We start from the raw sequence: 22,250 nt of genomic DNA, 5'->3' as shown, positions 1-22,250 counted from the left end.
TGATAACAACAATTTGTAACGTGGGTTAAAAATAGCATGCAGTGTCCTCTTCTCACCTCACGTACTGTATTGCTACACATGATTTATCAGGAGGATACCAACAAACCAATTCTAGTTTTCAGATGCTACATTGACAGGTGTATTTATAAAAGATCTTACAGAAAAAAAAATAAACCACAAAGAATTCACACGAAGAAACCAAGTCCCTCCACAGGCTACATCCTCAGAAATACAAGACAAAACCAGATTAGCCATTTAAATATATGACCCGTAAAATGTGAGAGAACCACTGCCTGTGTAGCACACCACACATTTTTAACCACATATATAACCTTCTTTAGGCAGCACGATCATAACAAATTTGTGGGAATGGCCCCTCGATTGCACAGTAACATCGTTCGGATTACATTGGAATGTGACAGTATTCCTTCTGGAACAGAAAGCAGTGGGATGCCATAGATCCCTAGCTTGGTACTCAATATCTTGAACACAAATGGCATCATTTAATAACAAAGGCAGTAAAGAATGGGCCAAATTAATCCCCAGGTCATGAGTTACCCCCATGGTGGCTTTGATTCCCTGAGCTCATTAATGAGGTGTTGTGTCTCTCTGAGCTCAGGTATTCCCAGGTGCTTCAGGACTAATGTTCCATAGATCGCAGATCTCAGTATAAAACTTCATGGACGCACCCAACTGGCTGTTTCTGTCGAAGGGGAAACACCACCATGTGTGTCTCTTCTCAGCAGGTACGTGCTGTTGTCCTGCATCAAAGACACACCACCACAGATACACCACGGAGATTGGCAGGTATTGAACTGATGATCCTCCACACTAAATATCTGAGCCCAGATACAACCCCTCATACTAAAGGAAAAACCCTGGTGTTTGGGAAATACAGGCAATTACAAACTCAATGAAGGAAGTGCTTTTTCTGGGTTTTCCTAAGGATTAGAGAATGTGCCTTTTTTAAGTGCCAAAAATGTCATTAGCACAACACACAAGCTTCAACCAAACCAACATTCTGAGCTGCAGAGCTCCCCTTGCTTAAAGAGGAGTGGGAGACTGACACACATTAATCTCAGCCCTTCTTGAGCTCAGTAATAATCTCATCCGACTGAGATGGTTTCACCCGGATTCTCTTACCGCAGAGTCGCAAGTCACTGTTTGCTCCTCAGATTAGTGAACAGGAGTGTTCCCGCGTATTGTATGGTTAACCTGGGTGTCCTTGCACTTGTACAGTGCGGAAAACTGGAATGATCCTCTGTGAACATCTGGCTTTGTGGACTAAGCACCTCTTTCAGGCCATAGTGGCATCCATTTTTCATCACTTACTTCGTTACACAGAGGGACAGCTTTGCAGAGCCATCCACCTGCCCACATACCTTTAGCAGCCTGGTCTCAGCTCAGAGGAGATGGAAGAGGGAAATCACTCAGAGGTGACTGAGTTCATTCTCTCAGGACTGACAGACCGTCCAGAGCTGCAGGTCCCTCTTTTTGGGGTGTTCCTATTGATTTATATCATCACCATGGTGGGAAATGGGGGGATGACCTTATTAATCAAGACTGACCCCCGACTCCACACCCCTATGTACTTTTTCCTCAGTTACTTGTCTTTCTGTGATCTTTGCTATTCCTCAGTGATTGCTCCTAAAATACTGCAGAATTTCTTAGCCAAGAGGAAAAGCATTTCTCGCACTGCCTGTGCTATGCAATTGTATTTTTGTTACCTTTTTATAGATGTTGAGTGTTTCTTGCTGGCTGTGATGGCGTATGACCGTTATGTGGCCATCTCTAACCCACTGCTCTATACAGTCACTATGTCCAGGCGGCTTTGTAACCTGCTGGTGGCTGGGGTGTATGGGGTGGCATTGGCGGATGCAACGACAGGAACGTATTATACATTTCGGCTGTCATACTGCCGCTCCAACGTCATCAATCATTTCTTCTGTGACACCCCTCCGCTGCTGGTGCTCTCCTGCTCTGACACCCGCATCACTGAGATAGTGCTGTTTGCCTCGATGTGCTACACTGTAGTGATCAGTGTTGTGATCATTCTTCTTTCCTATATCTGTGTCATCTCCACCGTCGTGCGGATCCACTCTGTCAAGGGTTTGCGCAAAGCCATTTCCACCTGCGCTTCCCACTTGACTGCAGTGGGCATGTTTCATGGCATCCTTCTCTTTATGTATTTCCGACCCACCTCCAGCTACTCCATGGACAGTGACAAAATAACCTCAGTATTCTACACGCTGGTGATCCCCATGTTGAACCCCCTCGTCTACAGCCTGAGGAACACAGAGGTGAAGGGCGCCCTGAGGAAAGCCATGAATAAATTTCGGACCCATTCTTGAATCTTTTTAACCCAGTCCAAACTTTTCATGCACTTGGGTTGGTTCTATGATGTAGTGGCAAGTGTGATGTGTGTGATTTTTATAGCTGAACCAAAGGGTGTTTTCACAGCCTCCTGAGGCTCTGTGGCTCTTTATGTGCTCTGTGGGGTGATTGTAGATATTGTCACTTGGTTTGTGTCCACATGCAAGGAGGAGCGGCAGCCCAAAATATCAGAGGGGTAGCCGTGTTAGTCTGAATCTGCAAAAGCGACGAGGAGTCCTGTGGCACCTTATAGACTAACTGAAGTGTAGGAGCATAAGCTTTCGTGGGCAAAGACCCACTTCGTCAGATGCAGGTAGTGGAAATTTCCAGAGGCAGGAATAAATATGCAGGCCAGGATCAGGCTGGAGATGACGAAGTGGATCCAATCAATTGATTGGATCCACCTCATCATCTCCAGCCTGATCCTGGCCTGCATATTTATTCCTGCCTGTGGAAATTTCCACTACCTGCATCTGACGAAGTGGGTCTTTGCCCACGAAAGCTTATGCTCCTACACTTCAGTTAGTCTATAAGGTGCCACAGGACTCCTCGTCGCTTAGACCAAAATATGTAAGAGCAAGAATAATATTCCCAAGAGAGACCACAGTGTGGGTGACTGTGACAGTCTGCACTTAACTGAATAGACAATAGCGTGGAAAGAATGAGTTTTCTCCAAAAAATAAGTTAAAAAGAAAGTTCAATCATAGACACCAGATAATTGGCAAAATGTCAGAAAGGCCTCTTCCAACAAAATGAAAAAAAATAAAAAAAAGTGGCAGCTTAGCCGTACCCTAAGTTACACCACTGTATACAGATATTATTCAATTTGACTTAAAACAGATTCCCCCCACGCCGTGCGAATGGGAGAGTTGCATAACAGAAGCTGTGCAAATTCAATCACCTGAGAACATCAATGTAGACCAGCCCTGATGACAATCCATGATGGAACAGTCTTTGTGGGATGGGAAGTTCAGACTTTGATGGGCTAGACAGAAGCAGACAGAAGCAGGAAGTGAAAGTTGATCACCCATGTCAGAGCTGAGCTTCCTCTTAATGGGGAAAAAGCATTAAAGAGAGAGGATACTCCCCACCATTGACTAAGTTTGGCTGCTTTAAATCCTCACCTATCCTCTGCGTATGTCTGCCATGGTTTCGGGACAAAGCTATCATAGAATGTGTAACATGTGTATGAATCATTTCAGGTCAACCAAAGCTGCATCGCTTTTAATTATACATTAGTATTCCAGAAGAAATCCACCCATTTCCAGAATCACTTGCCTCGGGGTCATTGTACCTCATGTTCACAATCTAACGAACTGATTTCAAGGCCCTTTCTATATCTTAGAACGAAAGGGCTAAGGGAGGAGACACTCAGAACTCCTAGACTGGGTGATCTTAGCTACTATAGACAACATTACTGAATTGATAAGTTGTTCCCATATTTGTTGATTCTTATAGTAAAGTAGATACTTCACTCCCGAACTTCCATGTAATTCTATGCACTGTAAATTCAACATTTTTAAATTACCATATGTTTTTGCTACTACCGTTTTATTTTCCACATTCAGAATGAAAAATTAAAATATTTCCTTCTGCAGGAATTGTGTGAAACAGCAAAAACAAAAGCAAAACAAAAAACCCACTTCTGTTATGTGTAGTAAGATGAGGGCCTAAACCATACGACCACGCAGCACAGGACTCGTTTGAGGCCTGAGGACTAGTTAACAATGGGCAAAACATGGCTAACAAATAGCAGAGATAAGCTGTGAGCAAGAGGCAGGACCTAGCTCACAGAACTTGGCATGAACAGGGCTGAGAGCACGTAACACTAATTGGTGCTAGGTACCTACTGCAAAACAATAATTGGTACTGGTCATAAGTGGAAAGCACGTGGTAACACTATCTTATTTAAAAAGACCTTGGTACCCACTCCCCACAGATACAGACTCAGGTTCCAGAAAGGGTCTAAAATGACTGATGAATAGAGATGATCTAATCATACCACGAGGGACTAGGTGATGGGTGGTATCTAAGTAGCATCAGAGGGTGGTAACCTGACAACATCAGAGTGTAGCAACCTGATACATCAGCAGTAAGGTGTGACTAGTTTTACCTGTAGATAATGTGGTGTCTTCAGGGGCGGGGGGTGGGGAAGACAGTCTTTGAATGACATAGCGGCACTGGGCAATGAGTCACTCCATTGTGGCAAATATTGTCTGTAGTGGTTCTGTACAGTCTACTGACAACTATGCTCTACAATAAACCTGGCTTGTCGCCTTTGAATCTTATCTGGTTTGTCGTCCTTGGGGGCTCTCTTGGGGTCTGCTGTGGAGACTAAGTGAACAAGTCCACACCGGCCACATCACTTAGAACACACACAAGTAGCCTTCTGTTTATAATAGTAAATGAAGCCAAAGACCTGTGAGAATACCTTGGGAATAAACCTTAACCAGCTCCTCCCTGAAGAACTAGAGTACGTACAAACTGAAATTGTCTCTTCTCGTTCCAACTGTTTGGAAGCAGAATATATCAAAGTATTCACTAATTCAGTGCCCATATGGAAAAACAGCAAAAAATTAATCTTAAATTCTTTCTGCCCATTAGTGGAGTCCCCTTCTTCCTTTTCTCCCTGCTCATGGCATCAACACCATCTAAAGAAGGGGTTAGCAACCATGTCAAACCAAAAGCCAAAATACATCAAAATTCAGAGCAAGAGGTTAACAAAGAGCCGTATAAGAATGCCCATTTGCATAACTGAAAATATACAACTTAATATTATTGATTGTTAACATAATTAATTAGAGCATAACTGCAACATTGTACTCACTGACTTTATTTAATGGGACTTCTGCTGCTGTATCTTTTTGCACATTTCTTTGATGTTTACATCATGACTCGTCAAATCAAACACCATGTGTGCATTCAAGCTGTCGTCTGTTAATCTTATGGCAGTGGGCTTCAGAAGTCCGGGCTGGGGTATGATGGATTCATGGCACAAAGTTGGCCTTTGTGAAGGTGCAGAAGTGTTATGGCAGGGAACTGAGGATGACGGAGGTCTGGGGTACCGGGCAGGGGGTTCAGTTGTATGATGGCCTCAGGGTTGGTGCGTGCAGTGGAGCAGGAGTGTTATGATGCTACAGTCTTATGGAGGCAAGCTTCAATTGGGGGCTTGTTGGCCAGGCTATATTTAAAGAAAATGTCCAACACAAGGTTTGAATGTCCAACACAAGGTCTTGATTTATGGTAGGAACGGGGAACCTTTTTTGATCCGGGGGCCTCACTCCCCTGCAGCTCTAGACCCATAGCAGGGGGTGAGGCAGGGAGGACTGAGGTTCAAAGTCTCGGTCCAGATTTACTCTTCTGGGGTTCTGGGGTTAGTGGATATTGTGGGCCAGCCCTAAGTTCTGGGATGGGGCCAAAAATGAGAAGTTCAGTGCGTGGGGCAGGGCTGCCAGTGAATGGGATGGGGTTGGAGTGCAGGATCTAGGTGGGAGAAGGTGGGGTGTAGGAGGGAGTGAAGGTGCAGCGTGTGGCCAGGGTGCAGGCTGCCTGTCCCGGGGGTGCCTGGTTGGGAGGGGGAATTGTGGCCAGGGAGCAGATGGGGGATTGTGTGTCTGGCCAGAGGGCTACAGGTAGGGAGGATTTGGATGGGAGCTTGGGGCAGAGGGGATTTTGGCCAGGGAGTTGGAGGTGTCCGTGCAGGGGACATAGAGCAGAGGGATTTTGCCCATGGGGCCGATGGCTGGAGGTGTCTGGTCAGCAGGCTGTGGTTAGGGTGGGATTTTGGCCAGGGGTCTCTGGCCAGGGTAGTGGGGACATGGGTGTCACGTTACTGGATTTTAAGGGGAGCAGTCAGATCACTGCTGCACCCATGAGGGGTTGGGAGTGTTTGCCCCAAAAGTTGGTACAAAGGGGGCAATGCGAGGTTTCAAATGAAAGCTTGCCTTATCCTGATTCTATATATGCTAGTCATGTAATTGTATAATCTTTGTAGGTGAAGTTATAAGCATGTACTCTGTGTGGATACTGAATGTTTCTCTGTATGTGGTTGAGCAATGGGCAAGGAAGCTTGGTTTATAGACGTACTAATGAGACCTCTATACGCCAAGAACACACCTCCAGAATGGTGACCGATACCTAAGGGCTCCCAGCAGGGAACACAGGGATAGGCCTCGGGGCAGGTGACCTCCTGCAGCCAAGAAGAGACTGGGAAGGAGGTATAAAGATGCCATGTGGCATGCTCCATTTTGGTCTTCAGATTCGCTCTTAATCCCAGACGCTGTTTCGCAAGGAACTACGAGGCAGAAAGAACTGTGGACCCATCCTGACATAAGATGTGCACCAAGGACTTTTACGCCAGCAGATATAACATCTCCACTGCGAGGCTGCATCAAGAAGTGGAAAATTTGATGCATGTAACGTATGATACTTTATCAACCTTACTCTCACGCTTTTCTTTCTGTTAGTAATAAACCTTTAGATTTTAGATTCGAAAGGACTGGCTCAGCGTGATTTTGTGGGCAAGATCCAGGAGGAAAATTGACCTGGGACCTGTGGCTCCTTTCTTTGAACTGGACAGAACTTGTTCGGGGTAAATGAGATTGGGTTCTAAAACCCATCATATGTGTATGAGGCCCAGGGCCATCTGGAGCACGGATACTGCTGGGGTGCCAGATGGGTTTTGCTCGTGAGGCTTCTGGCTGGCCAGTCAGGCAGCAGAAGTGCTCTGTGGGGCTGGTTTGTGGCCTATTTGGGAAGGGCTGCCAGTCAGGAGGCAGAAAGGCCTTAGGGTGAGTGAGGAAGTGACGGGGTCTGGACATGAGTGGGTGGGGACTACTTATTGGTTTTTGCACCACATAGCAGGCACCGTGTAACACGCCTCCCATTGCTCACATCCCCCAGAAGCCTCTTTCAGGCCATAAGCTTTCAGGCCAGAAGCCTCCTGTGAAGTGTTCCCCACAAGTTCCCCCAGCCTCCAGCTCCTCCATGCTCCAGTGTGGGTAGGGTGGGCCAGGAAGGCCTCAGCAACAGTGCCGGCTCCCGGCTCCGGGGGGAGCAAGGAAACGGCTGAGTTGGGCCTCCCTAGAGAGCCATAGGATGCCGACCCCTGATCTGATGACAATGAAGAGGCACATTGTTCTTGGGGAGGATTCTGGCTGAAAGGCACTAGCCTTTAAGGCTGGAAAAGCAGGTGGTGAGACAAATATTTGTTTTGAATTCATTTAGGCTCTTCAGTGAGGTGTTACTGACATTTTACCTTTCAATTCTTTGTAACCAATTCTGATCTTTAAGTCTCATTATTGGTAACCACTGCAAATCTTTCTCTCCGCAGTCAATAAACGTGATGGATTGTTTCATAAATGACACCACTGTGTTTTACTATCAAAATCGTTAGGAACCTCCACTTCTGCAGAAGATTTGCAGCTGTCATTTTCTGTGTGAGGCCTACTGTTCTGTGCTACTCTGCAGTGACGCTGTGTGTGTGTGCCTCAGTTTCCCTGGGCACTGAAGCACTGCATGAGAGGGGTATGGTTGGGTGTAACTAACCGTTCAGTGTCACTAGGCCTTGTGACCTGGAGGTTAGTGCTCTGGGTGGTTGTATTGAATGTCAGCATGTGATACCCCTGTACCTGAACTTGCCAGAGGTAGAGCCCAGACCCTTAGCTGGGAGTTATTTTCATAGCCCAGATTTCCTCTAGCAAGCTGATAGCAGACATGTTAGCAGAGAAGAAAACCATTTCTACCTCTGTCTGCGTGACTCCACTCTGGTCTTTCTGTACATTAGTGGTGGTGCAGTGACTGCTGTGTCTCTTCCCTTTAAGAGTCAGTGAAGAAAGAGGGAGAAGGGGTCTTCAGATATCCAGAGAAACCAAGTCCCTCCACAGGCTACATCTTCAGAAATCCAAGACAAAACCAGATTAGTCATTGAAATATATGACCCCTGTCGTACCTCGGTGTTTTCGTACCTCGGTACCTTTGGTCGTCTGGACTGTCAGTGTCAGCGTCGTCTGGTCAGGGTTGTCCTGGCTCGCTCCTGACAGGACCTCTACTCCATTGTTAAACTTTTGGCTGCGTGCGTAACTATCGGTACTCCCTTTATCTAGAGTTTTAGACCCCGTGCACTTGGGTCAACACAAGAGATCTCTGAGAGGCCCCGGAAACAACAGATGCAGGCAAGGTTTGAAATCAATCGAGCAGGTTTATTGTCAAATGCGAAGCTCTACCAGCTGGTAACAGAGATCAGTACAATGTTACACCACTGGGCACTATGGCCCGCGTTGACAAGGTACCAACACCGGGCAGGCCTATTGCCATATAACAGATATTAACAGCAGTTAGTCAAAGTGAAGCTACTGTGCACTCTGTGAGTTTAGGCAATGACACCTGCCGTTCAGGCACCTAGTGCGCCCCCCCCAAGGTCGGCCGGAGAGCACCCTCTGCGGTGTCCTTTTATAGACAGGTATAAACAACTTACATCATTTCTTTACGTACCAGGTTACCACCCTACGGAAGGGGGGCTTACTTACTATCCTTCATGCTGTCAATTCCGACCCAGTCCTGAGCCTAGGTCGGTATGTGCATTAGTTTTTAGGGAGTTTTTGTACCAAGACATTTCTTATTAAGATGTTCCATTACTCCCCTTTAGCTCACAGTCTGTACCCAGTACCTCCCTGTGTCCTTCCATGCTCGACCTAACTTACACAATCACACAATTATCAATAGGGCCTCTTTCTTGGCTCCTGTTACTGAACCAAAGTCTTGCTCACTAGATTGCAGGCCTGTTGCTGTTTTCATGTTACAGGCTTCTATTTAGGCCTCCTGACTCCATGTTACTGACCCTCAACTTACTACATTCCCCCAATTTTTGTCCTTTTATGGGGAGGATGTTTACCCATCATCTCGGAAAAGCATAATGTATGAACTGAAGGTGACCCAGTGGGCTAAACACTGTCATGTGGACACCTTTGTTGTACCGTTCATACACTCATGCCCCATCTGTCCCTTAGTCTGCACATTCCCTCGTACGACTGATGGACAGATTTTATTTTCCAATTCTGTTAGGTCCCTTATGGTGGGCCTGGGAATGTTAGACCCGGGACCGTACTGAGGAATGAAAGTTTTTTGATTGAGTTTTAACAGGCTTTTCAAATAATTAATATGGAAATGGTGTATCTTTTTATAGCATATTTAGGCATATTTGCACAGTGTGTATATGTATAAATGGCATAACCTTATAATCATTTGTAACTTGGTATTGTGATTTGGCTCGTGTGGTACTGCTGATAGCCATACACTTCAAATAGGGCATATATAATTACCATTTGTACTATTATTAATAGTAGACTGAGTGTTTTTTAGTGATTTTAAATACTGGGATAGACATTGTTAGAGTGTGTCCCACAAGATTATATATATAAGAAGCAAAACAGAAATTTGGAGTAGTGACATTATAAATGAGGCCTTTTACGGGGTCTCTAAACTTACAACCCCTAAAATGTGAGAGAACCACTGCCTGTGTAGCACACCACAGATTTTTAACCACATAAATAACCTTCTTTAGGCAGCACAATCATAACAAATTTGTGGGAATGGCCCCTCGATTGCACAGTAACATCGTTCAGTGGGATGCCAAAAATCCCTAGCCTAGAACTCAATATCTTGGACACAAATGGCATCATTTAATAACAATAGCAGTAAAGAATGGGCCAGATTAATCCCAGGTCATGAGTTACCCCCATGGTGGCTTTGATTCCCTGAGCTCATTAATGAGGTGTTGGGTCTTTCTGAGCTCGGGTATTCCCAGTTGCTTCAGGAATAATATTCCATAGATAGCAGATCTCAGTATAAAACATCCTGAATGCACCAAACTGGCAGTTTCTGTCAATGGAAAAACATCACTACGTCTGTGTCTTCTCAGCAGGTACGTGCTGTTGTCCTACATCACAGCCACACACCCATAGAGAAACCATGATGATCCACAGCTATTGTATTGAAGATCCTCAACACTAAATACCTGAGCCCAGATCCAACCCCTCCAACTGAAGGAAAAACCTCTGCATTTGGAAAAACAGGCAATTAAAAGAGTCACTGAAGGAAGTGCTTTCTCTGGGCTTTCCTAAGGACTAAAGAACATGACATTTTTAGGTGCCAAAAAGTGTCATGAGTACAACACGCAAGCTTTATCCCAAGCTGAGATGCTGAGCCACAGATCTCCCCTTGCCTAAAGAGAGCAGAGAGATTGACACACATTAATCTCAGCCCTTCTTGATCTAAGCATTAATCTCATCCAACTGAGATCGTTTCACCTGATTCTCCTACAGTGGAGGCACAACTCACTGTTTGCTGCTCGGATTAGTGAAGAGGAGTGTCTGTGTGTGCAGTATGGTTAACCTGCGTGTCATTGTATTTCTATAGTGTGTGCATTGTATGGAACAACTGGAATGACCACATGAGAACATCTGGCTCTGTGGACCAAGCCTTTCTTTCAGATCATACTGGTACCCATTTTTCATCACTTACTTCAGTAGAGAGAAGAGACTTTTCTATAGAGCCATCCACCTACCCACATCCCTGTAGCTGCCTGCTCTCAACTCAGAGGAGATGGAAGAGGGAAATCACTCAGAAGTGACCGAGTTCATTCTCTCCGGACTGACAGATCGTCCGGAGTTGCAGGTCCCCTTGTTTGTGTTGTTCCTACTGATTTTTGTTATCACCCTGGTGGGGAACGGGGGGATGATCTTGTTAATCAAGACCGACCCAAGACTCCACTCCCCTATGTACTTTTTCCTTGGGAATTTGTCTTTCTGTGATCTCTGCTATTCCTTGACAATTGCCCCCCAAATGCTGCAGAATTTCTTAGCGGAGAGGAAAAGCATTTCGTACACTGCCTGTGCCGTGCAAATGTATTTCTTCATCGCTTTTTCAGATCTTGAATGTCTCTTGCTGGCTGTGATGGCGTATGACCGTTATGTGGCCATCTGTAACCCACTGCTCTATACGGTCACCATGTCCAGCCGGCTTTGTAACCTGCTGGTGGCTGGGGTGTATGGGGTGGCATTGGCGGATGCAACGACAGGCACGTATTATATATTCCAGCTGTCATTCTGCCACTCCAACGTCATCAATCATTTCTTCTGTGACAGTCCCCCACTGCTGGCTCTGTCCTGCTCTGACACCCACATCCTTGAGATTTTGATATTTGCCTGTGCATGCTATACTGTAGTGACAAGCATTGTGACCATTGTCCTCTCTTATGTCTGTATCATCTTCACAATCCTGAGGATCCGCTCTGCTAAGGGCCGGAGAAAAGCCTTCTCCACCTGCACTTCCCACTTGACTACAGTGGGCATGTTTCATGGTACCCTCCTCTTTATGTACCTCCGACCCACCTCCAGCTACTCCATAGACACTGACAAAATAGCTTCTGTGTTTTATACACTGGTGATTCCCATGTTGAACCCTCTCATCTACAGCCTGAGGAACAGGGAGGTGAAGGGCGCCCTGAGGAAAGCCATGAATAAACTCCTGACCCATTCTTGAATCCTTTTATCTCAGTCCAAACTTTTTGTGGCACTGGAGTTGGCTTTATGATGTAGTTGCAAGTATGAAGTATGTGATGTTTATAGCTGTACCAAAGGGCGTTTTCACACTCTCCTGATACTCTGCGACTCTGTATGTGCTCTGTGGGGTGGTTGTAGAGATTGTTACTTGGTTTCTGTCCATATGCAAGGAGGAGAAAGGTGATTTGCATGGCAATGAGCTTTATTGTAAGCTAAGGGCACAGCAAAACATGTAAGAGCAGGAGTAACATTCCCAAGAGATGGCACAGTATGGGTGCCTGCTGTGTGGCAGTTTTCACTGAAATGAATAGTCAATAGTATGGAAACAGTGAGTTTGCTCCACAACAGCTGTTAAAAAGCAAGTTCAGTCACCCAGGCACCAGATAATTATGCCACAGTAGTGGGTTCGCTACGAGTTCTTTCTTTCTCCCAGACTCATAGGATCGTAGAACTGGAAGAGGTCATCTAGCCCAGGTAACTGCCCAGCACCAAGCATTAACTCGACTTTCCCGAACAGGTGTTCATTGAACATGCTCTTACAGATCTCCAATGATGGAGATTCCACAACTGTGAGACAGGTGTGTCGTCTAACCTGCCCCCGTAACGAAAATTCCACAACTTCCCCAGTGTTTAGTTATCATGATGATGTTTTCCCTAATGTCTGACCTAAACCTACCTTAACCCTAACCCTAACCCCTAACCATAACCCACTTAACCCATTGCCTTTTGTTATACCACTAACGTTTTTCCCTATTCTTTGTAACACCGTTGACATGTTTGAAATTTCTCATCATGTCCCCTCCAAACCTTCTGTAGGGAGTAATTCCAGACACACTGGGTGCAGGTGAAAACAAGCTGAGGATTTATTGTACACCACCGCTGGTGGAGTACCACCCAGGGGTTAACCTGGTTAGCACTAGTTAAATCAAAACATACATTAGATTATATAGGCAACAGATAGATGGAGTGAAAGTGATTTGATAGGTCTAGTGGTGGAAACATGATGAGCACATAAGCCAATGAACTACAAAGGTTACACAGCATCTCTGCACATCACCAGTTAAACATCTTATCAATAATACTAGTAATTATTTCTAACAAACAAAATAAGCTAACATAAACAAAAGCATGTCGGACGGAAATATGATGCGTCTACTGTGGGGGGTGATATTGCCTTGGGTTGGCGCAGAATAAGGCGGACAGTGAAAAATCCTGCACTGTTTCTCTGATACCAGTCTTATCAGAGTGAGGCACTTTTGGAATGTGGTTGCCAGGGATACCAGGGTCATGGTAGGTGCCCGTGCTGTTAATTCCCAGGCCTCAGATTTAAGATTTGAGTTCTCAGTTCTCAGCAAGATACCATGGGCTGCCTCAATTTACCCCTACATACAAAGTAAACCCAATACTTCCAGTCTTTCCTCGTAGGTCATGTTTCGCAGACCTTTAATCAATTTTGTTACCCTTTGTTGAACTTTGCCAATTTTTCCATAGGTTTCCACAATGTACCAGTTCAGTCATGATCAGCATGGAGTAGAGTGAAAGCATTGCTTCTTCTATCTTGCTTACAGCACTCCGACTAACACATCCAAGAATGGAAGATTTTTGCTTTCTTTGTTTTTTGCATCAGTGTTACAGTGTTGACTCAATATACTCTGTGAGCCACTATGACCCCTAGATTCCTTTCTGCACTGCTCCTTCCTAAACAGTAATTTTCCTTTTTGTGTGTGTTCCTTCCCAGGGAAGTACTTTCCATTTGTCCTTCTTGAATTTCATCCTATTTCCCTATGATCATTTCGACAGTTTGTGGACACTTGTAACTTCTCCCAGCTGGGTGTCATCTGCATCCTTTATCGGACCAGTCTCTGTAGCACTGATGACAATATTAATCAGAACCGGACTCAGAACTGACCCCTCATTTTGAGACATTTCTGGACACTGCCCTTTTTTTTGTCCTGGATTTTTCTCAGCGACCAGCACTGCCAATACTGTAAGTCTATGTAAGTTATACCACTTCATGCAGATATAACTCAGTTTGACTTACAACAGACTCCACCCTGCTGTGTTAATGGGAAGGTTGTGTACCAGAAGTCGTACAAATTCAATCACTTGATACCATCAGTGTAGACCAGCCTCAATAAGAATCCGTGATGGAACACAGGGTACGTCTACACTACAACGTTAATTCGAACTAACTTAGTTCGAATTAGTTAATTCGAACTAAGCTAATTCGAACTAACGGATCTAGACTAAAAAACTAGTTCGAATTAGCGTTTTGCTAATTCGAACTAGCATGTCCACATTAAGTGGACCCTGAACTGGGCTTAAGGATGGCCGGAAGCAGAGCCGGCTGGGCATCAGAGGAGGACTTAGAGCGTGGAGATGCTGTCTCAGGCTAGCCGAGGGCTGTGCTTAAAGGGTCCCGACCCCCACCCCGGACAGACAGTTCTCAGGGGTGTCCCGCTTGCAAAGCAGTCCTGGCTTGGAGTGCCCGGAGTACCCACACTGGGCACATCACAGCACTCGGCCATCAGACCGACTGCACTTGCCGCAGGCTGCCATCTGGGGAGAGGGGGCAATCGGGGGGCTGCAGGAGAGCTTCCACCCCAAAAGCCCGCAGAGCCAGCCCAGTCCTCCCCATCGGGGGCGTGTACCCCATTCCTCCCTCACCTCCTTCCACTTACCCTTCCCTAGCCCCTTTTCTTGATGTACAAAATAAAGGACAATTGTGTTCAAAAAGGGAATCTGTCTTTATTGAACAAAACTGGGGGAGAGTGGGAAAAGGAGGTGGGAGAGGGGAAGAGAGAGGCTGGGAGAGGGGAGGGCAACTAAAATGATCAGGGGTTGGGAACAGGTCCCATATGAAGAGAGGCTAAAGAGACTGGGACTCCTCAGCTTAGAAAAGAGGAGACGGAGGGGGGACAGGATAGAGGTCTCTAAAAGCAGGAGTTGGGTGGAGAGGGTGCATACAGAAAAGTTCTTCATTAGTTCCCATAAAGAAGGACTAGAGGACACCAAAGGAAAGGAATGGGTAGCAGGCTTCAAACTAGTAACAGAAAGTTGTTCTTCACAAAGCACAGAGTCAACCTGTGGAACTCCTTGCTGCAGGAGGCTGTGAAGGCTAGAACTAGAACAGAGTTTAAAGGGAAGTGAGATCAAGTCATGGAGGTTGGGTCCATGGAGTAGTCTTAGCCAGGGGTAGGAGTGGTGTCCCTGCCCAAAGTTTGTGGAAGGCTGGAGAGGGATGGCACGAGACAAATGGCTTGGTCACTGTCTTCAGTCCATCCCCTCCAGGGTCCCTAGGGTTGGCCGCTGTCGGCAGACAGGCTACTGGGCTAGATGGACCTTTGGTCTGACCCAGGACGGCCATTGTAAGCTCAGGGCTCAAGGTCGGGGGTCTTAGTGGACCCCCTTGATTTTCATGCACTCCTGCTCCTGGGTGGCCAGGTTGGAAGCTCTCCTGCCCTAGACAGCCACTTTTCTGTGCCTAGTGCGGAGATCGTGGACGAGGTCCACGATGTCCGCACTAGCCCAGGCGGGTGCCCGCCTCTTGCGGTCCCGGGCAAGCTCCCGGGAGCCGCCAGCCTGGTCCCGGGAAGAGGGGGAGGGCTGGGGGGCATCGGGTGGGTGGCTCGATCCGTGCCAGGTGCAGGGTCTGCTGGCTGGGTGCTGGCAGGCTTGCACCTGGCACGGGCACCGTAGCCAGCCCGTGCCCCTTTAAGGGGTCCGGGGCCGGGAGGGGGGCAGACGAGTTTCCCTGGTGTTGGCCAGAGTGGCCACCAGGGAAAGCTGGGGAGGGCTAGCCTCCCACTAGTTCGAATTAAGGGTCTACACAGCCCTTAATTCAAACTAGTAAGTTCGAACTAGGCTTAATCCTCGTGGAATGAGGATTACCTAGTTCGAACTAAGCGCTCCATTAGTTCGAATTAAATTCGAACTAACGGAGCGCTAGTGTAGCGCCTATGAAAGTTAGTTCGAACTAACTTTGTAGTGTAGACATATCCACATAGTCCAAGGGAAGGGAAGTACAGCCATTGATGGGTAAGTGCTCTCCCATTGACTAAGCATGTCTTCAACATGCTGGTTAATAAATATTGCTATGTTTATTCTAGTAGTCTCCATTTAGCCAGTGATGTTGATATGGCCTCAGTCTCCCCTTTTGGGCCTCAGTCTCCCCATTGTTAATAAAACACAGGGGCTGTGTCTACACTGCACCCCTTTTCCGGAAAAGGGATGCAGATTAGACAAGTCGGAATTGCAAATGCAGTGGGGATTTACATTTTCCCCGCTCCATTTGCATGAACATGGCTGCCGCTTTTTTCCGGCTCGGGGCTTTGCTGGAAAAAAGTGCCAGTCTAGACAGGGATCTTTCGGAAAATTAGCCTTTTCCAAAAGGTCCCTTATTCCTCTTAAAATCAGAAATAAGGACCTTTCGGAAAAGGCTTTATTTTCCGAAAGATCCCCGTCTAGACTGGCGATTTTTTCGGGCAAAGCCCCGAGCAGGAAAAAAGTGGCAGCCATGTTTATACAAATGAAGCAGGGGATATTTAAATCCCCCGCTTCATTTGCAATTCCGACTTGTCTCATCTACATCCCTTTTCCGGAAAAGGGGTGCAGTGTAGACACAGCCAGCAAGAATAAAAGGTCCAAAAAAAGAAGTATGATTCTATAGACTGGTTACTAGGGGAACCCATCTAGACAATATCAGAGGGGTGGTCTGAATCTGCGTAAACAACGAGAAGTTCTGTGGCACCTTAGAGACTACGGGTATGTCTACACTACAGTGCTAATTTGAATTACACAGATTTGAATTACACGAAATGTACACCGATTTTCCATTGATTCCTGATTTTTAGTACGACTTTCTGAGAATACACAACCTTGAACCATACTCTCTAATTACAGGTAGAGCAACTCAATTACCAAATCAAGGCTGGGTGGATTTCTAAGTGGTATCTAATCCACCATGACTATTGGCCTGTTTCCCTGCTCATGGTTGGAAATGTGCTCAGGTTCAAAGCCATTGAAGACCTGGTCCTTTGGCTCCAATGGAGCTGTCCTGATTTACACCAGCTGGGGATCTGGCCAGTGACTCCAATAGAGAGACCTCCATGTACACAGGCAGGGGACCTGGTCTAATGGTCAGTGTCCATGTGATGGTTACACCACTGAGTATGTCTGTCCACATCCACCAGACTTAGCACAGTGCGGACAAGCCCTGAGCATCCCCACAGGGCACATGCTGAGCAATTTAGAAAATCTAAGGAGGCCCTGTCAGCCTGAGTGACATCAGTACACCACACTCACTTTTTTCCTACCTCAACAAGGCTGCTGGGCAGGGCCAAGTGGCTGCCGCTGGGAAAATTTCCATGTGAGAGGTTAGGCAAGCAGAGCTCAGCTGTATTTCAGTAACTGCCAAACCCTGGGAAGTGAAGGAAGAGAATTGCTATGTGCAGTGCAATGGAGCGGCCCGTGTTGTAAGTAGCTAATTTCACAAAATTAGATCCAGGAAGGATCCTGTACAGGACAGATCCCAGCACTGAAGAGAGCAGGAATTGAATTTTCTCCTCTTCCGAGTGCTATCAGCTTTCTATCAACTTTTCAAACTCACCTCCTCCCTAAACGATGGCTGTGGGAGTCCAGGAGTGGGTCCACACAGCAATCTTATTTCAGAATAATGGCCGTTATTCCCAAATAACTAAGCGAGGGTCTAGATAGCAATAGTGTTATTTCAAAATAATTTCAAAATAGCAGGAGGATTACTCCAACTTCTGTACACCACATTCTATGAAGAACAACACCTATTCTGAAAGAGTTCTTTCGGAATGTTGGCTATGTAGACACTCCATTTCCGCTATTTCGAAATAGCCCCTTACCAGGGCCATTCTAAGTTATTCCCGAAGAGTGCCTCCTAGGGCTCTACATCAAAATAGCATGTGTACACTAAGAAAGCCTTCCTCAGGCTTATTCTGAGGCTTCCCTGCAGTGTAGACATGCTATTTTGAAATAAGCTCTTTCAGAATAACTATTCCTGAATAGCTTATTCCGAAAAAAAATGTGCGATGTAGACGTAGCCTGGTGATGTTCCATGGTAGTAAGAGGGGAGGCCATCATGCTGCATAGGGCATGCAGTGTAGCCTTGGAACCTGGCCCAAGCCAGAAAATGGGGTGGGACATACTACCACAAGGACCTCTCTGATATTTCTGAGTTGAACAACAAACTTAGGCCTCCACAAAGAACAAAACACATTTTCCATTTTTGTTCAGATTTACTTAGCACCCTCCTTGAATGGAAAGGAATGGGATGCCATAGATCCCTGACCTCGTACTCCATAACTCTGACAAGAATTTCACCATTTAATAACACAGGAGGAAAGAGTTGGCCAAATTAATCCCCAGGGTATGAGTTACCCTAGTGCTGGGTTTGATTCCCTGAGCTCATTAATGAGGTGTTGGGTCTCTCTGAGCTCAGGTATTCCCAGGTGCTTCAGGAATAATGTTCTGTAGATCACAGATCTCAGTATAAAACTTTCTGAAAGCTCCCAACTGGCAATTCTGTTGATGGGGCAAATACCACCACGTCCGTCTCTTCTCAGTAGGTATGTGCTGTTTTCCTGAATTACAGTAAAACACTGGCAGAGACACCAGATTGATCCGCAGCTATTGAACTGAAGATCCTCCGCACTAAATACCTGAGCCCAGATCCAACCCCTCAAACTAAAGGAAAAACCTCTGTGTTTGGGAAATACAAGCAATTATAAAGTCACTGAAGGAAGTGCTTTCTCTGGGCTTTCCTACAGACTAAAGAACATGCCATTTTTAACCATCAAAAAGTGTCATTAGCACAACACAAGCATCACCCAAAGGATGATTCCGAGCCACAGAACCCCCCTAAGAAATAATCTTGTCCGACTGAGATGGTTTCACCTTGATTCTCTTACCGCAGAGTCACAAGTCACTGTTTGCTTCTCAGATTAGAGAACAGCAGTGTTCCTGTGTGTGGTGTGGTTAACCGGTGTGTCCTTGGATTTGTAAAGAGTGGGCACTGTATGGAACAACTGGAATTATCAGCTATGAACATCTGGCTTTGTGGACTAAGCCTTTCTTTCAGCTCATAGTGGCATCCATTTTTCATCACTTACTTCGTTACACAGAAGGGACATGTTTAGAGAGCCATCCACCTGACCCCATCCCTGTAGCTACCTGATCTCAGATCAGAGGACATGGAAGAGGGAAATCATTCAGTGGTCACTGAATTTATTCTCTCGGGACTCACAGATCGTCCAGAGCTGCAGGTTCCTCTCTTTGGGTTGGTCCTACTGATTTATATTGTCACCGTGGTGGGAAATGGGGGGATGATCTTTTTAATCAAGACTGACCCCCGACTCCACACCCCCATGTACCTTTTCCTCAGTCATTTGTCTTTCTGTGATCTTTGCTATTCCACTGCGATTGCCCCTAAAATGCTGCAGAATTTCTTAGCCGAGAGGAAAAGCATTTCTCGCACTGCCTGCACTGTGCAATTTTATTTATGTTACGCTTTGCAAGATGTTGAGTGTTTCTTGCTGGCTGTGATGGCGTATGACCGTTATGTGGCCATCTGTAACCCGCTGCTCTATACGGTCACCATGTCCAGGCGGCTTTGTAACCTGCTGGTGACTGGGGTGTGTGGGGTGGCATTGGCAGATGCAACGACAGGCACGTATTATACATTCCAGCTGTCATTCTGCCGCTCCAACATCATCAATCATTTCTGCTGTGACATGCCCCCACTGCTGGCGCTCTCCTGCTCTGATACCCGCATCAATGAGATACTGCTGTTTGCCTCCTTGTGCTACACTGTTGTGATCAGCGTTGTGATCATCCTCCTCTCCTATCTCCTTATCATCTGCACCATCCTACAGATCCGCTCTGCCAAGGGCTTGCGCAAAGCCTTCTCCACCTGCGCTTCTCACTTGACTGCAGTGGGCATGTTTTATGGCACCATCCTCTTTATGTATTTCCGACCCACCTCCAGCTATTCCATGGACACTGACAAAATAACCTCAGTATTCTACACACTGGTGATCCCCATGTTGAACCCCCTCGTCTATAGCCTGAGAAACACAGAGGTGACGGGCGCCATGAGGAAAGCAATGAATAAACTCCTCGCCCATTCTTGAATCTTTCTAACTCAATCCAAACTTTTTGAGGCACTGAGGTTGGTTCTATGATGTAGTTGCAAGTGTGATGTGTGTGATTTTTATGGCTGAACCAAAGGGCGTTTTCACACCCTCCGGAGGCTCTGTGGCTGTTTATGTGCACTGTCGGGTGGTTGTAGAAATTGTTCCTTGGTTGTGTCCGTACGCAGGGTGGAGAACTATGATTTCCATCACAAAGAGCTTTATAGATTCGGGCAGAGAAAAATATGTAAGAACAAGAGTAACATTCCCGAGAGAGCACAGTGTGGGTGTCTGTGACAGTCTGCACTGAACTGAATAGACAATAGCTCGGAAACAGTGAGTTTTCTCCAAAAATCAGTTAAAAAGAAAGTTCAGTCATTCAGACACTAGATAAATATGCCACGATAGCAGCTTCACTACAAGTTCTTGCTCTCTCCTACATTCGTAGAATCATTGAACTAGAAGAGGTCATCTAATCCTGCTCCGTGCATTCATGGTAAAAACAAGCACTAACTTGACCTTTCCCAGCATGTGTTCATCTCACCTGCTCTTACAGATCTCCAGTAATGGAGATCCTACAACATCCCTATGCCATTTATTCGAGTGGTTAGCTACTGTGACGTTGGTGAAGGTTTTCCTAATGGCCAACCTAAACATCCCTAGCTACAATTTAAGCCCTTTATTTCAACGTCTACTTCTCCCAGCTGAGCGTCACCTGCAACTTTTATCACGGCACTCTCTATGCCGGTTTCAATAGCACTGATGCCGATATGAAACAGAACTGGGCTCAGAAATGATCCCTCACTGTGAGACATTTCTGTACAGTGCCCTTTATTCTGTCTTGGATCTTTCTCAATGACCATCAATGCTACTGTTATAAGTCTATCTAAGGGTATGGTTAGACTAAAAGTGTTTTTCTGGGATATTGGAGGTATCCCAAAAAAACCTCTTCCATGTCCAGGGATGCATTTGTTCTTCCTTTTTTTTTTCTGGAAGAACAAATGGTCTCTTTTGAGGCTTAGGGGGGCTTCTGAAAGAGCGGATTTATCCAACACTTGGCCAAATGTCGGAAAAGCCTCTTCCAACAAAATGATAAAAAAGCAGCAGTGTAGCCATATCCTAAGTTACACCACTTCATGTAGATATTACTCAGCTTGATTTACAATAGATTCTACCCCACGCTGTGTTAATGGGAGAGTTGCTTAACAGAAGTTTTGCAAATTAAGTCACCTCACTGTATCAGTGTAGACCAGTCCTGATGAGAATTCATGATGGAATAGTCTTTGAGGGATGCAAAGAATAGACATTGATGGCCTAGACAGAACTAGACAGAAGCAGGAAGTGAAAGTTAATCACCCACCTCACAGGTGAACATCCTCATAATGGGCAAAAAAATTAAAGAGCGAGGACACTCCCCACCATTGACTAATTTGGTTGCTTGAAATCCTCACCTATCCTCTGCATATGTATGCCACAGTTTCGGGAGAAAGCTATAATAGTGTATAAATCATTTCAGGTCAACCAAAGCTGCATCGCTTTTAACTATACATTATTATTTCAGAAGAAATTCACCCGTTTCCAGAATCATTTGCCTCTGGTTCATTGTACCTCATGTTCACAATCTAAAGAATCGATTTCAAGGCCCTTTCTATATCTTAGAACTAAAGGGCTAAGGGAGGACACACTCAGAACTCCTAGACGGGGTGATCTTAGCTTCTATAGACAACATTACTGAATTGATAAGGTGTCCCCATATTTGTTGATTCTCACAATAAAGTAGATACTTTACTCCCAAGCTTCCATGTAATTCCATGCACTGTAAATACATTTTTAATGACCGTATGTTTTTGCAACTATCGTTTTATTTTCCACATTCAGAATGGAAAATTAACATATATCCTTCAGAGTGCAGGAATTGTATGAAACAACAGAAAAAAACCCACCCACTTCTGGTATGCATAGTACGATGAGGGCCTAAAACATAAGACCACGCAGCACAAGCCTGATTTTAGGCCTGAGGCCTAATTAACAATGGGCAAAACATGGCTAATATAGAGCAGAGCTAAGCTGTGAGCAAGAGGCAGGCCCCAGGCTGAACTGGGCTGAGAGCACAAAACACTAATTGGTGTTAGGTACCTACTGCAGAACAATAATTGGT

The 22,250-nt window shown here is 45.8% G+C and overlaps 3 protein-coding genes across 3 annotated transcripts; all 3 read left to right on the top strand.

Annotated features, from left to right (window-relative positions):
* The first annotated feature begins 1,412 nt into the window (after nucleotides 1-1,412).
* LOC112546410 (olfactory receptor-like protein OLF2) lies at nucleotides 1,413-2,351 on the top strand. Its single transcript, XM_025186648.2, has one exon. The coding sequence runs from the start codon at nucleotides 1,413-1,415 to the stop codon at nucleotides 2,349-2,351; it is 939 nt and encodes a 312-aa protein (XP_025042433.2).
* An 8,614-nt stretch (nucleotides 2,352-10,965) lies between these two features.
* LOC102457742 (olfactory receptor 5AR1-like) lies at nucleotides 10,966-11,913 on the top strand. Its single transcript, XM_006111811.3, has one exon. The coding sequence runs from the start codon at nucleotides 10,975-10,977 to the stop codon at nucleotides 11,911-11,913; it is 939 nt and encodes a 312-aa protein (XP_006111873.2). The 5' UTR covers nucleotides 10,966-10,974.
* A 7,240-nt stretch (nucleotides 11,914-19,153) lies between these two features.
* LOC112546411 (olfactory receptor 5AR1-like) lies at nucleotides 19,154-20,092 on the top strand. The gene has a single exon (XM_025186656.2). It carries the CDS (start codon nucleotides 19,154-19,156, stop codon nucleotides 20,090-20,092), a length of 939 nt encoding a protein of 312 aa, XP_025042441.2.
* The last annotated feature ends 2,158 nt before the right edge of the window (nucleotides 20,093-22,250 follow it).

The sequence above is a fragment of the Pelodiscus sinensis genome, chromosome 4 (genome assembly GCF_049634645.1).
Source record: "Pelodiscus sinensis isolate JC-2024 chromosome 4, ASM4963464v1, whole genome shotgun sequence".
In the NCBI taxonomy this organism is placed as follows: Eukaryota; Metazoa; Chordata; order Testudines; family Trionychidae; genus Pelodiscus; species Pelodiscus sinensis.
Note: the sequence above shows the minus strand (reverse complement) of the source record. Positions and strands in the feature narration are given on the sequence as shown.

Coding starts and splice junctions, on each gene's coding strand:
- LOC112546410 (XM_025186648.2), top strand. CDS start 1,413: ATGGAAGAGGGAAATCACTCAGAGGTGACTGAGTTCATTCTCTCAGGA.
- LOC102457742 (XM_006111811.3), top strand. CDS start 10,975: ATGGAAGAGGGAAATCACTCAGAAGTGACCGAGTTCATTCTCTCCGGA.
- LOC112546411 (XM_025186656.2), top strand. CDS start 19,154: ATGGAAGAGGGAAATCATTCAGTGGTCACTGAATTTATTCTCTCGGGA.